At 44.3% G+C, this 15,568-nt stretch overlaps 2 protein-coding genes across 2 annotated transcripts; both read right to left on the reverse strand.

Moving 5' to 3' along the window:
* Nucleotides 1-8,548: 8,548 nt before the first annotated feature.
* TRUGW13939_09310 (uncharacterized protein) lies at nucleotides 8,549-10,499 on the reverse strand (the record flags this gene model as incomplete). Its single annotated transcript, XM_035492434.1, has 3 exons — nucleotides 8,549-8,595; nucleotides 8,655-8,783; nucleotides 9,515-10,499. 3 exons carry the CDS (start codon nucleotides 10,497-10,499, stop codon nucleotides 8,549-8,551), a joined length of 1,161 nt encoding a protein of 386 aa, XP_035348327.1.
* A 667-nt stretch (nucleotides 10,500-11,166) lies between these two features.
* TRUGW13939_09311 (uncharacterized protein) lies at nucleotides 11,167-13,150 on the reverse strand (the record flags this gene model as incomplete). The annotated part of the gene is made up of 3 exons (XM_035492435.1): nucleotides 11,167-12,277; nucleotides 12,333-12,909; nucleotides 12,970-13,150. 3 exons carry the CDS (start codon nucleotides 13,148-13,150, stop codon nucleotides 11,167-11,169), a joined length of 1,869 nt encoding a protein of 622 aa, XP_035348328.1.
* Between the last annotated feature and the right edge of the window lie 2,418 nt (nucleotides 13,151-15,568).

A 15,568-nucleotide genomic window follows, 5' to 3' on the forward strand; every position in this document is an offset into this window, starting at 1 on the left:
GCTCTTCTGGGAAGAAAAGAAAAAGCTAATAAGCGAAGACAAGTGCTTCAATTACAAACTGAGTGGTCACTATGCTGACAAGTGCCCCCTCAAGAAGAAGGCTCCGGATCTGAAGGCCTTAGAGGATAACACAGGCAAGGAGTCAGAAAACGCCCATACCTAGGAGAAGTCTCCTTCTTAGGCGCATCAAGTACGGACAACGAAGCTTTGGATCTCTCATAGCTGATGGGGAGAGAGAAGGATAGCATGATTGTATCTATTTAGCTAGCTAAGAATGGATATTCAATTTGTATTAAAGCTTTGGCTGATACTGAAGCCAATGGATTTGCCTTTTTAGATGTATTTTTAGTGGAGAAGCTTGCACGACACTTTTAGACATACACAGTACCTATTTCTGAACCCTGTAGGGTAAGAGGGTATGATGGGAAGACAGTAGAACTAGTTATATACCTTATAATCTTAATACTGATTGTTAATAGCTAGATGCAGTGGCATCTACCCTTTCTTTTAATGTGATTAGGCTGTTATAATGTCATTTTGGGTTGTATATGGCTGGAGAAGTACAATATATTAGTGGATTATAGAAACTGTTGTCTTTTATGGCCAGAGGATGTGTCTTTTAAAGATTAAATAGAGAGAGAGTAGTTCATCTATATGCCAAAGACAATACTAAGGAGAAATAGACTAGTCAATCTTAAGTACCAAGCTGATATAGAGCGCTAAGATTGGTTGATAGAAGAACCTGTCCTACTTCTATAACCAGAACCCTAAAGGAAAGTGCCTGCAGTTACAGAAAAAACATAAAGAATATAATCAAGGATAGAACTGCAGAAAATAGAGAAAGCCTTATAATCAGAGAACGCCATAGGACCCTTTAGCAGTACTAAGGAAGCATCACTAGTTATTAATTTGATGAGAAACCTATATCGCCAATGCTCAGAAAGAAGGACGTATAGAATAGATATAGCAATTATTAAAGCTGCTGGATTCCATTATTATATGAAAAGCAAAACTATAGATGTCTTTATGACTAGTCTTTGTGAAATAAAATAGGCACTAGAAACTAAGAAAGAAAGAACGGCCAAGTTGACTAAAAATGAGAAGATCAAACAGCAGCTACCAGATCAGTATCATAAGTTCGCCAACATCTTCTCAAAGATCCACTCAGACGAGTTACCAGTTCACCAGAAGTATAACCACAAGATCAAGTTAAATCAAGACCTAGAGTTAGATTATAGTCCTTTATATCAAATATTAGAGGAACAGCTCCAAGCAGCCCGAAACTATATTATTGATAACCTAGATAAAAAATTTATCGTCCCTAGCAATGCACTATTCACGTCTCCAATCCTCATAGCCAAGAAAGCCGATGGCAGATTCCGCTTCTATATTGATTACCACAAGCTGAACGCTTTAACCAGAAAGGACCGATATCCACTGCCACTTATCAAGAAAGTCTTTAAGCGCTTGAGTAAAGCAAAGATCTTCACTAAGCTAGACATTAGACAGAGGTTCTACTAAATCTAAATACACCCAGACTCCACAGATCTGACCATCTTCTATTGTCGGTATGGCACTTTTAAGTATAAGGTAATGCCGTTTGGCCTCACTAATAGACCAGCGACGTTTCAACGACTGATCAACAATATCTTCATGGACTACCTTGACCAGTTCGTGATTACGTTCATCAATGATCTATTGATATACAGCGAGAACAAGCTAGAGCATGAGATACATATGCAACAGATATTAAAAAGACTCCAAGAGGCAGGACTGCAAGCCAGTATCAAAAAATATGAGTTCTATGTCACATTAACCAAGTATCTAGACTTTATTATTACCTTAGAAGGGATAGAGGTCGACCTAGTAAAGATTAAGGTTATCCTTTTCTGGAAGATGCTAATAATAGTTTTAGAAGTATAGTTATTCCTTGGTTTCTACAACTTCTATTGGAAGTTTATAAAGGCCTACAGCTGAACTATAAGGCTATTGCATTACCTTACTTGAACTGATATTCTATTTATATAGAGTAAGGAGTGCGAAGAAGCATTTGAAAATCTGAAAAAGAAATTATTAGAAGTCTCAATACTAGCCTATTACAACCCCAATTACTAAACCTGTGTGGAAACAGACGCGTCAGACAGAGTAGTGGCTATAGTCTTATCTTAACTATGTAAAGATAAGGAATGGTATCTAGTCATATACTACTCTATATTGATAACCCTAGCTAAGTATAATTATAATATCTATGACAAGGAATTACTGGCAGTAATAAAGACTCTAAAAGAATGAAAGTCTGAATTAGTTAGACTAAGAGAATAGGAGTCTTTTGATGTCTTATTAGATCACTAGGCTCTTAAGTACTTTATAACTATTAAAGCTCTGAACATCTGACAAGCCTAATGGTGTGAGTTCTTAGAGGAATACCACTTTATACTTAGATACTAACCAGGAAAAGCGAATATATTAGCGGATATCTTCACCCAGAGAGAAGATAAAAAGGCGAAAAACCTTAACCACTGGAACTAAACACTACTGCCGCAGTATAAAATCAATAATAAAATTGCACTTGAGATGATATATATAGAACTGATCACCTTAACTATAGAAAATAATATTGTCACCAAGGTATTGGCGGCCAACGAGGAATATATGGCCGAGAAAGATGCTGAAGTCTTACTCTCAGGGAAAGGGGAAAGCCATAGGATAATTAAAGGACGACTTTTCTTTAATAAACAACTCTATATTCCTAAAAAGGACGATTTACGAGTACAACTGCTAGATGAAGTATATTAACAACCTGTAACAGCGCACTCAGGATATATAAAGATACTGAAGCTAGTCTAAGAACAGTTCTACTGGGAGGCATGGAGCAATGATGTGAACCAGTATATAGATAATTACAAGATATACAAGAGGACAAACACGTATAGAGATAGGGCCCCTAGACTCCTCCAACCATTACCTATCCCAGTATGACCTTAGCAGCATTTATTGATAGACTTCATAGAGCTGCCCCAGGACAAACAGGGATTTAATAATGTTTTTGTCACCATCAACCGCTTGACCAAAAGACCGGTCTCCATACCGTGCCACAAGAAGATGACAGCTAGAGATATAGCAAAGTTATAGATTCGGTATATCTTCCTATGGATAGGCCTGCCAGACAGCATTGTATTAGACTAAAAAAGCTAGTTTATCTTTAAATTCTAGAGAGAGGTGTGCCGAATCCTTTACATCAAGATAAAGCTGTCAATAGCATAGTATGCCTAGACAGATAGATAAACAGAGATAGCAAATTAGTATCTTTAACAGTGGCTACAGCTATATATTAACTTTGTAATGAATAACTGATCAGAGTACCTACTAATCATTGACTTTGCAGCTGCGTCACTGCCATAGGAATCTATAGGGATGTCCTTATTTAAGATAGAAAAAGATTATGCTCCTTAGATATCATTTGATTAGGTGCTATCAATGCCGTCTAAAAGCTACACACTGAACGAGAAAAAAGCCTAAGTATAGATATAGTGTTTAGAGCGTATATAGGACTACACCTGTAATAATATTGTGGAAGTATAAGGCAGATAGTAATGGCAAGCAAACAAACACAGACAGGAGATAGATTTTGGAGTTGGTGACCACATCTACATCAATAATAAAGGATAGGATACAGAACAACCAGGCAGGAAGCTAAGCCATTAATCTAAAAGACTATACAAGATACTATATAAGATAGGACATGCCTTTAAATTAGATTTACTGCAAGGCGTATAAGTATATTATATCTTTTCCCTGGACAAGCTCTGCCGCGCCGCTTTAACCGAGCCCTTTGCTAGTTAACTAGAGAAGGAATGTCCTGAGCTCTAGGTTAATGGAAATTTGGAATAGGAAGTTAATAGGATCCTAGACTCCTGGATGCGCTGGAAGAAGCTGTGCTATTAAGTAAACTGGCTAGGCAGGGACCTAGATCTAGTATGATATCCAGTAAGGTACTTTTCAAACGCTCTACTAGCGCTGAAATCATTCTATAATACCAACCTCAAGAAGCCAGGTCCACCGCGCCAATTAGATATGTGGATGAAAGCTATGGAGAAAGATCGATTTGTTGAAGAGCATGTAGATAATAATAGACTGACAACCAACGCTTAAGGGCAAGCGTTTCCAAAAGAGGGGGTGATGTGACGGCTGAGCCTAAGGCTATCCCCAAGGGTAGAAGCAGCCTCGTGGCCGGATGGGAGACCTCAGGCAGGAAGGGCATCAACCCTAACCCGCGGTGCCAGATCTGGGGATAGCCTCACCCCGGGGCCATAAGGGGTCAAGCTGGTTACCTAAGCACACAAGATAAAACCTTCCCGCAGGTCCTGGTAGTTAGATTCCTTTCCCATGCTTGTTGTTTTAGAGAATCGCACCCCTAGATAGGAATCGAATATCTTTGGAAAAGGCACGTCACATGTAGTTCTGGCGAGATTGGGGGAGGAAATTTCCGGATTAGCTCGCCGCCCTATGCCTCACTACCACCGCTCCCTATCCTTACCAGCCTCTTCCACGTCCGCCCACCGCTTCTATTTCCGCCCCGCCAATCGTTCGTCTTTTCGAGGCAATCAACCATCCAGGCACCTGGTCGTTGGCTCTCAGAGAGCGACTGCTGAAACACAGGAATCGACAACTTTACATAGTAGAGGGTGGCACGCTGACGGCCTTGGAACCTAGGCCCCTGTACAAAAAAAAAAAAAAAACAGGATAAAAGGATCTTATAAGGGTAAAGCGATTTGGCTCTTTCTTTTAGAACCTAACTTAGTTGATTGTAGTCAATTTTTATAATATATATTGATTTATATAGCTCTAGTCGTACAGAATAGCAAGAAAGCTAATTAGGGGTAAGCACTGCTAGTAGCATCTTAATACTGCTAATTAGCCTCTTTAATAAGGTTTCTTTATTTTTAAGAAAAGCCTTGCTGTTTTAAGAACTTATCTATAATGTGACGACGAGTCGATTCCTATCCTCTAAGAGTACTCTGCAACGAGAAAACCAAACATGAGAAGGGAAAGAGGAAGAGAAAGAACCTCCCCCGCTAGTTACATGAGAAATATTCCTTTGTGTGCGTCAGTCTATTCCCTTTATGGTTCCGCATGAGGTTATTCCCATCTCAGTACCGCTCTCGGTTCCCTTTCCCTGGTGGTGCCTCAGGCCGCCACTGCTGGTTCCCGAGGCCTGGGTCAGGACCGTCACACTACCCCCCCTTCTAGGCCATGCTTGCCCTCAAGCATGCTGTCATCTCCCCCGTCTGGCACGAATCTGTCCTCCTCCGCTGCCTTCAACCATTCCTGGAGGTGTTTCGGTGGTCCTGGCTTCTCTGGGTAGCAGTCATGGTACTCCTTCAACATGACAGGAGCGTTCTTGAAATTTCCGGCTGGGTACCACTCCATATCGATGTCATGACCTAACCATTTTATCCGGTAATAAAGCTTTTTCCAGCGTACCCGGGCGTCCAATACTTTTTCAACCACCCACTCATCCTGTCCATTCACCTCGATAGGCTCTGCCGGCTCTTCCAGCTGTCCTGGTAATGGTTCTGTGGTTGCCGCTCGCCTCAGTTTCTCCGGTGAGAATACAGGATGCACGTTGATCCCGTCCGGCAATTCCAGTTCGAAAGAGTTGCCAATTCGCTTCTTGATTCGGTATGGACCATTTGCCTGGATGTCCAGCTTCCTACTAGGCCGCCCCGTTTCCCAGTGCTTCGTGGTAACCATGACATGATCACCTACATCGAAGTTGAGTGGTCGGCGCTTCCTGTTGGCCGTCAACTGCTGTCGCTCCTGACTCTTCTGGAGGTTCGTCCTCGCCACTTCCCAGGCGCTATGCATTCGACCTAGCCATGACTTGGCATCCTCTTCGTTCAGGGTTAGTTTCCTTGGTGGTTCAGGTGACTTCCAATCGAATGAGGTGCGTGGCTGGTATCCCCTCTCGACCATGAATGGCGACAGTCCAATCGACTCTTGAGGTAGGGTTGCTGCTGCGTAATCCATCATCGGCAACCAGTCTGACCAGTCGTCCTGCGCGTGGTTCACAAATGCTCTCAGCTTCTGTGATAAGTACTGGTTGGCGATCTCTGTCTGTCCGTCGGTCTGAGGGTGGTGGGCAGTTGACAGCTTCAGCTTGATTCCAAGGCAGCGGCACACCTCCGACCAGAATTCTGACACGAATTGACCACCCCTGTCTGATACAATAGAGTCAGGGGGTCCTGTCCAGCGGAACACATTCTCCAACCACAACCGGGCCATTCCCTTGGCCGTGGTCTCTTTCTGACAAGGTATTGACACTGGTGCTTTGCTAAGTCGGTCCACAATCACGAATACTGTGTTGTATCCTTTGCGGTCCTGCGGGTAAGTCATGAAATCCATTGAGATATGTTGCCAAGGTCGATCTGGGATAGGCAACGGGTTCAGCAGTCCGGGAGGCAGGTCCCTCCAAGTATTCGTCCGCTTGCACACCATGCAGTTGTCCAGGTAACGGTTCACATCCTTACTCCATGACTCCCAATAATAGCGTTCTTTAACCAAGCTCCGAGTCTTTGTCCTTCCAGGATGGGCAGTAGATGGTTGGCGATGGATCTCATCCAACAAACGTGTGCGCAGGTCTCCTTCCTCAGGAACGTATAAGCGGCCTTTGAATAGTACCGTCTCGTTGATAATTTGCCAGTCCTCTCCCGAGTGCTCTACTCGTTCCTTTGCTTCAGCTGTGGCAGCATATTGCTTATTAGCCATTATGGCGCGAGGCACCAGATCGGTCCCAGCCATGACCACGTGGACTTCTGCTCCCAGGTTATCGGCCTGTGGATACTTTCCGCAGTTCAGCTCCTCAATGATTCTGCTATCTAAGACTTCTTCTGGGAGTAGAATCCTCTTCCGATGGTCCAGATTGCCTGCCTCATTACCATGTCGTCGGGTCAAGGTGTCCGCGAGTACGTTGGCCTTGCCCGGTCGATACTTTAGAGTGAAGTGAAACTCATGCAAGAATTCGCACCATCTCGCCTGTCGGGCGTTTAATGACTTTGTGGACATGAAGTATTCAAGAGCTCGGTGGTCGGATAGGATCTCAAACCGCTCCTCCCCTTGGAGCCCTATCAACTCGGGTCTCCATTCTTTCAGGGCCTTGATGATCGCGAGCATCTCCTTATCATGAATGTCGTAGTTCCTCTCAGCTGGCATCATTGTTGCCGAGTAGAACGCTACCGGATGCCACTTGTTATCCTCGCAACACTGCGACAAGACCGCTGCGACCACCCCATCAGAGGCATCTGTTTCTACCCGTGTCGATCGCTCTGGTTGGTAGTGGCATAACACTGGAGCCTCGGTTAACAACTCCTTTAGCTTCTCAAATGCCAGTTCGCAGTCGCTGTCCCAGACAAAGGGGACATCTACCCGAGTTAGGCGGTTCAGGGGTTTGGCTATCCGACTATATTCCCGTATAAACTTCCGGTAGAAGTTGCAGAACCCTAGAAACGATTGCACTCCTCGCACAGTTCCTGGGGCCATCCATTTCAGGATAGTATCGATCTTAGTCGGGTCAACCTTGATTCCTTCTGGCGTGACGATGAATCCTAGATACCGTGTGGTTTTGACATGGAATTCGCATTTATGGATTGCAGCCTGCAGCCCAGCTGCTCTCAGTCTTTCCAGCACGAATTTCACATGTGCCTGATGCTCAAGCTCATTCTCACTGTAAATCAGTAGGTCGTCGACGAACGCTACTAGAAACTTGTCAAGACAGTCCATAAAGATGTCATTCACCAGTCGCTGAAAAGTTGCTGGTCCATTTGTCAACCCAAAAGGCATCACCTTGTACTTGTATGTTCCATATCGACATCGGAAGGTTGTCAAGTCCTCTGACTCCGAGCTCATTCTGATGCGATGGAAACCTTGCCGTATGTCCAATTTGGTGAATATCTTTGCCTTGCTCAGCCGCTCAAAGACTTCTTCAATTAGCGGCAGTGGATATCGGTCTTTCTTGGTCAGAGCGTTCAGCTTCCGGTAATCCACGCAGAATCGAAGTCCTCCATCTGGCTTGGATGCCATGAGAATTGGCGATGCGAAGGGTGCGTTGCTAGGCACAATAAAACCTTTATTCAGATTGTCCAGGATATATTCTCGCGCAGCCTCAAGCTCTTTCAGGTTCATTCGGTATAAGGGGCTGTAACCTAGCTCTTGCTCGCTGGTTAGCTCAATCCGATGATCGTAGCCTTTATGATCTGGAAGCTTGTCTGATTCCCGTTTAGAGAATACATCCGCGTATTCCTGATACCTCTCGGGTAGTTTCTGCCTAATCTCAGCAAGCTCCTCAATTCCTAGGTGGTCTTCCTGTTTATCCTGTATGACCTTTTCGATTTCATGGAAGCTCGTCATGAAGGTGGTTGTATTCTTATCCTTCAAGCACCTCACGAATCCTGTGGCCCCAATAAGTGCTATCTGCACCTCAGGCTTCGGTTTCGCAGGCTTGGCTTGTTTCTGGCGGTGTACTGGATTTGCCTTTTCCTCGGAGAGGTCATTACGCGCGCTGCTCAACTGTTGGTTCATCTTTGCCAACGCCACGAGCTGTTCCTTTCGGTGGCTGGTCCAACGTGATCTGATAGTATCCACAGGTGTAGTCTCACATAGTGCTTCACCAGTAGCCTCCTGTCTGATTTCTTCATTAAAGAGACCATCTCGTCGATCGGCATCCTTCTGATGCTCTGTGGAAACTTTCTTCGGTCGGGAGAGGATTGCTTTGGGGATAAAGAGGTCTTGCTTGGACAACAGCTCATCCTTCAGGGAAACCTCTTCTGGCCAGAGTAACCGATGATGGCGACAGTCTATCAAGACACCGTGCTCTGCCATCCACATTCGTCCAAGGATGACATCATGTTTCCCTAGCTCTACTATCAGGAAAGGAAGATGCTGCTGTACTCGTCCTTGTATCTTCAAAGTCAGGCGTATTAGGTGTGTAATCGGTGCGGCTGTCTTGCCGTCATACCCTTTCACTGCACAGGGTTGTTCCAAGGGGATTACGTGAGTTTGGAAATGGCGTGCGAGCTTCTCGGCAAGAAAAATATCAAGGAAAGCGTAACCATTTGCTCCAGTGTCCATTAACGCTTTGGTGGCAATAGAAAGTCCATTCTTAGCTAATCGAATAGGTGAGACTAGACTATCCTGCTCTCTCCCCAATAACTGGGAAAGGTCCAAAGATGATAAATCAACACTCGCAATGCCTAGAGAGGAGTCTTTCCCTAGGCATGGTCGTTTTCCGACTGACTCTCCGGTGGGCTGACTTCCTCAAGATTCTTCAGCTCTGGTGCTTTCTTCTTCAGAGGGCAATCAAATGCTCTGTGCCCTGGCAACTTGCAGTTAAAGCACTTGTTCTCCTCCATCAGCTTCTTTCGTTCCAACCACGGTAGGCCTTCTGATCCATTCTTCGCTTTCGGAGTTGCTGGATTTGGGTAGCTCTCGCCAGGTCTAGGGTATGTATCGGTCTTACGTGGGCGTGCACGCTTCTCGCTGGTGTTGATCTGCTCGAGACGATTGGCAGTGGTGCTGCATTCCTTGACGAATTCCTGGTACGAGACGCGTGGGTCGTTACTCTCTTTGATCATTGCGCGCTGCAACTCAAAGGACAACTTGTAGAACAGGTCCTCTTTCCACTCGCTAGTGGCCAAGCCTGCATCCTGAGCAAGCAGTACGAATTGCGAGAGAAAAGGCTGGAACTTGGTGTCTCTCATCATGAGGCGTCGCAGTTCCATCTTGGCGTTGATGACCCTATTGGCGTCCTGGTACAGGGTACGAAGGTGGTCAAAGATGTCGTCCACATCATGATATCGATCAGGCGAGTCCTTTCTCATGCGAGCAAGCAGGTGATTCGCTGCTTCTCCTTTGCACATGCTCTTCACATAGGCCATGCGTGCCTGGGCAGTAGGATAGTGGTCAGCGTTGGCTTCGAGCTTCCCTTCGACATCGATAAGCCACGACTCAAACTTAGGGTCCTTCCCATCCACCAGCACCTGCCCATCTGGCAACTTGGTACTCTTGGTGTGCTTCCCTTCTGGAGCTGGAGTACCCCACCCAGTCCTGTCGGCTCTATCCTGAGCGGTGTCGCGCTCCTCAATGAGCTCCCTCATAGCAGCTGTCTGGTCACGGATGGTCTGCTTGAGGTTGGCGACTTCGACCATCAGGCTCTGCTGTTCTTTCTCGTTCTGGATCCTCAGATCCTCTGCTTGCTGTGCACTCTTGTCCTGCTGTTCGTACATCCGGTCGAACAACCTCTGGGGATCAGTGCGGCAAAGCGACAAAAATTCTTGTTCGTTCATCTGTGTAGGCGACAGATGTTCATCCAGCTCAAGGTCCTCCAGACCAAAGGTCAAACGACGTCCCGGTGCTTCGCTCGACTCGTTTGCCCCCATCGGGTCTGCCTGTGCCTCTTGCACTGGCCCTTGGCGATCCTCACCCATGCTTACTGGTCGTACCATCTTGGTCTTCCAGGCTCAGCGGTGATACAATAAAAGGATCAAGACGTAGCTTGAGCGATAGTCAGATTGCTGACACTGCTGTACAAGCTTTGCAGTCTTGAGTAAAAGATAAAGGAAGTGATGTTTGGTTTTATGTGACGACGAGTCGATTCCTATCCTCTAAGAGTACTCTGCAACGAGAAAACCAAACATGAGAAGGGAAAGAGGAAGAGAAAGAACCTCCCCCGCTAGTTACATGAGAAATATTCCTTTGTGTGCGTCAGTCTATTCCCTTTATGGTTCCGCATGAGGTTATTCCCATCTCAGTACCGCTCTCGGTTCCCTTTCCCTGGTGGTGCCTCAGGCCGCCACTGCTGGTTCCCGAGGCCTGGGTCAGGACCGTCACATATAATAGTATCTTAGATAATAAAACTAATTATTATTTAACTACAGATAAGCAGTATGCATAGCTCTCAATAATAGATATGCTACTAGCATATAAAGCATTGTTGGGAATACATATTCCAGCAGTATAAATGATATAAGAATTAGATGTCTACCATGTTTAAGATACCTGTGCGCAGCCTTGGCGACCAAGAACTGGCCCCGTGTGTTACGTTTAAACACTTCGTTAAAAGTCCTCAAGCGTGATTTGGCTTAGCGCCTTGAATTTCTATAACAGTCTAGATTAAACACATATTTTAGATAGAAGTCCCCTAATATTCAGGTACTCAGCAATTTCGGGACGCTCTTGGGTACACTCGAGAAGAACGTTACAGTGAATAGTGCCGATATCAGCGCCATATTGAAGAAGCAGTTTCACGGAATCGAGGCACCCATGAACAACCGCCATAGACAACGGCGTTTCTCCGTCATTATCAGTAGCAGAAACATCAGCGCCATTCTCGAGAAGAGCAGCGAGTGTGTTTGAATCGCTTTCGATTTCCGCAGCAAGATGTAGTGCTGTCTGTCCATTCTCTGTGCGGGCTTGTATATCTTCCCCCCGGTGTAGCAGTGCCTCAATCAAATATTTTCCACCTATTATATCACAAGCCAAATGAAGTGGTCTATAGCCAAGCGGGTAGAACCTCCATCGCTCCTCAGCGTCTTCAAGCTCATCGTAAGTCGCATCAACTAGATACGGCCAGGCACTCCTTGCTTGTAGGTATGATTCTACTGAACCATGGCAGGATGAAAAGTTGGTAAATAATTCGATGCTGTTTGGTAGGTTTCGAAATCTCGAAGCAGAAGTTGAAAATATGCGCGCCGCATACGGTAGAAAAGGGTGTCTCTGAAATCTTTCTTTCAAGCTCATTGAAGATGGACAAGGACCACCAGAAAATTCTTTTAGAGACAGGTAACGCAGGGAAGCCTGAAATAATTCCTCTTCAAATTCACGAGACTTCTCTTTCGCCAAATGATCTCTAAGAAGAGGAGACTGACTCCGCAATATCTGACCCCTGCCGCTAAACATTATAAATGCTGCATGCTCCTGGCCTTTATCCATTGAATACGATTGTTCAAATTCACTCTGAATGGCAAGAGCCTCTAGCATCTCCCCAATTATATGTCTCGTAGGGGTATACCCGAATTGCTCTATTTTGGCAACGAGTTTGTACACCATGTAAAGTAGCCGTCCATGCCTTGACTTTTTAATCTGGATAATCGCAAACTCACAAAGAATCTCAACTTTAGCTGACGCTGGTGTTATTGTAAAAGCATCTACTAATTCAGCCAATATATCTAGCGGTGCAGCCTCTTCATGCAGGAGAAAAAGTTGTGAGATTGAAGGGGGATAGCTAGCGAGCCTTAGTCAGTCGTGCTATTAATATGGAGATACGAGGGAAAACTCACCAGCCATCTAGCAGTTTAGCAAGATTAGAAACAGCGTCGGAAAATTCTTGCTGTTGCTCAGGCGCCACTATGCCCTCAGTTCCTTGCAAAATGTATTTTGTCAAGTCCTCATCCGGAGCCCGTATTTCCGCGGCGGACGCTTGAAATTGATCAATGAGGAAACGAGGCGGTGGGTATCGGCTTGTTATGAATATGTGTAAATTCAATTGCTCCGTGGGTAGCTTGAAAATATCCACAAGCAAATCCTGAAATGCCCTGGCAGAGGTATCAACACCATCAAAAATAATAAAAATAGACTCGAATGATGAAATGATTCTTCTTAGCAATTCAGGATCAATGCCCCAGGCAGTGAGTTCTTTCTCGAGTAGAAGAGCTTTGAGCGCATATTCGGACAACTGTGCAACAAGCTGCCTAGCAATAGAAGATAATGCATAACCAAAATCGGCAACATTGTGCTGTCTGTCGAGGTGGCTCTGAAAATAGAACACCGCTGTCGCTATGTTTTGACTTGCAACGCTTGGAGCTGACCGAATGTGCTCGACTAAGAGGGAACTAATGAATGTTTTCCCGGTTGCAGCTGTCTTCCACATTAGTGCTGGAATTAATAATCCATGAAATTACCTATCATCTCACATACAAGGACCGTATGCCCATAACAGTGGGTGACAATTTATCCAATCTTGCGTGCACTTTTCTGCAAGAAACCAGGAACCTAAAGTTGGGATTTGTTCTCTTTTCAACTCTTCTTGCCTTTGAGTCGAGCAGTCACCAGGGCATAGCTTCTTGTGAAGCATCTGGCTTTGTGTTGTGGAAGTCATTCTAGACGGTGTTACAGGGCAATTTTGCATACACAATAAAATAGATACAGACTGGATAGTGGGCCAGAAAGAAAAAGAAAGTGTGTAAAAAGGTAAAGGAAGTTTCAAACCTGTCTGTTCCTTCAGTATCAAGGTCAATAAAATGGCCCCAATACAAAGAAGAAATTAGGCTCCAACATCCTTTTCTAGGAGCCTTTGATATCTAATTGCAGCTGATTGGTTGAAAAATGCCGATGAAACATTGCTGCCTTGTCAATGCAACGGTATACATGCCCCCTTCAACATTTAGTTAGCGCCATCAAAGCTCGACGTGTGTAGCAGTACGGCGGACGGTTAGAGAAATTTGGACAAAACTCGGTATTTTACAATTGTTACATAGGCCCACATGTTTTTTATTTTAAACTACACATCCTCTATATATTTATATTATTTATTTCCTTTAATAATAATAAATTAATATTGATTTTTAAATATAATTATATTTATATATTAAATTATATAAGAAAATAATAAAATCTAAAACTAGAAGTCTTTTCATAGAAAATATAAGCCTGCAGAGCTTAAACGGTAATAGCTAGTGTGAGAACTGGTGCACTGTGACGGCTGGGGCTGAGGCTGAGGCTATCCCCAAGGGTAGGAACTACCTCGGAGCCGGGTGGAAGCCTCAGGCAGAAAGCGGCCTCAGGCAGGAAGGGCATCAACCCTAACCCGCAGTGCCAGATGTGGGAATAGCCTCACCCCGGGGCCATAAGAGGTCAAGCTGGTTACCTAAGCACACAAGGTAAAACCTTCCTGCAGATCCTGGTAGTTAGATTCCTTCCCCATGCTTGTTGTTTTAGAGAACCGCACCCCTAGATAGAAATCAACATCTTGGGAAAAAGCACGTCACATGCACCACCAGGGCCAACACCTATTGCTCAGACCTAGGGCTACACCAATTCCCACGTGGAACAGGGCAATAACCCTAGATTGAACCATAGAACTACAGTGCAGAGACTTATCTTCGCACAGAGGGTTAAGAACTAACAGAACTCAGTAATCAGTTTAATTCTATAGCGACCTATAGCTTTACACAAGAAATCCATTTGCTTGCCCTCTAAAACACTTCCTCACACTAGCAGAATTTATTCTCCCCAAAAACCTCTCTTAATTTCTAAATATCTCAATATTAGATTTTTATAATATAATAATTTTTAGAAAATAAAAAATAAAAAAATCTATAATAAATAATCTATTTATTCTATATTTAAATTTTTATAAGAATTAATTTAAGGGTTAAAAAGTTATATGAAATATTTATTTTTATCTTTATTTAGTATTATTGTGGCAATGAGAAAAATTTAGTGGGGGTAGTGGTTACTAGTGTGTGACGGAGTTTTGTCCAAATTTCTCTAACCGTCCGCCGTAAGCAGGGAGCTAGCAACGGATAGAAAAGTAAAACAATTGAACTATTCCACAATGGCATGAAGCATTCACTGTAAGTGACACAGTTCTAATTACTTCACGGGCGATGGCAGCCTCTTATACTGCTCTTGTAATCATCTGCCAACAATGATAGGCTCTTTTTGGTGGGTCTAGCGCACAAAGTTTTACTACAGAAAGGCTTCTAAAGCCAATATTTTGACTAATTATGGAACCAGTATCCCATCATGTGCTATTCAAAACTGACGAAATTGTACAACAGCTTCGTAGACTGCGAGCGGAGCACCAAAGAGAAACACAAAGGTGATGATACACCACAGCCGTACACAACATCATGCTGGCTCCCTTGTAACATTCATATGAGTATTCCAGATACTGATAGCGAGAACTATCTACAATATCCCAGAGGATGGATATCACTTTTTCCTATTTTTGGTATGTTTTGTTCCTATTTCAGGTCCCCATGTTCCGTCTATTTGTCATATAAAAGTTCTAAACTGGAAAAAGAGGATCGTTACCGAGGCCTTGCAGTTGGACGTGGTGAGAAATTAGTCGATGGTCTGACCGAAACAAATACCTCAGGGTGGTGGGTTGAAATAAGACTAAACTTAAATCAGACCCCGTCAAAATTTCTCTTCAGGCCATGTTCAACTTTTAGAGGTGGTATTTTTACGTAACTAAATACTCCGTACACAGAGTAAAGATTCTCAGCCCATTCCTGTCCAAGGGTTTCTCGGATCGCAGCATTGCGGATCCGAGGATGAAGGGTTCGGCAAGCTGAGCTGCGCGATGCCAAAGAGACTAAAACCCGCCGACGCTGATGATCCACAGGTTAGTCTGTCCTACTGTGGGGTTTTAAAGCTTGGCAGGGCAGGCAGCAATTTTAATATTCTCCTACATAAATGCTATAGATGAAGAGGAAACGAAGAAAAAGGAGAAAGCCAAGCAGAAGACGAAACCTATCTGAAATTAGACAAGCATCTTACAGGCTTAATC

Source organism: Talaromyces rugulosus, chromosome V, assembly GCF_013368755.1.
Source record: "Talaromyces rugulosus chromosome V, complete sequence".
Lineage (NCBI taxonomy): Eukaryota > Fungi > Ascomycota > Eurotiomycetes > Eurotiales > Trichocomaceae > Talaromyces > Talaromyces rugulosus.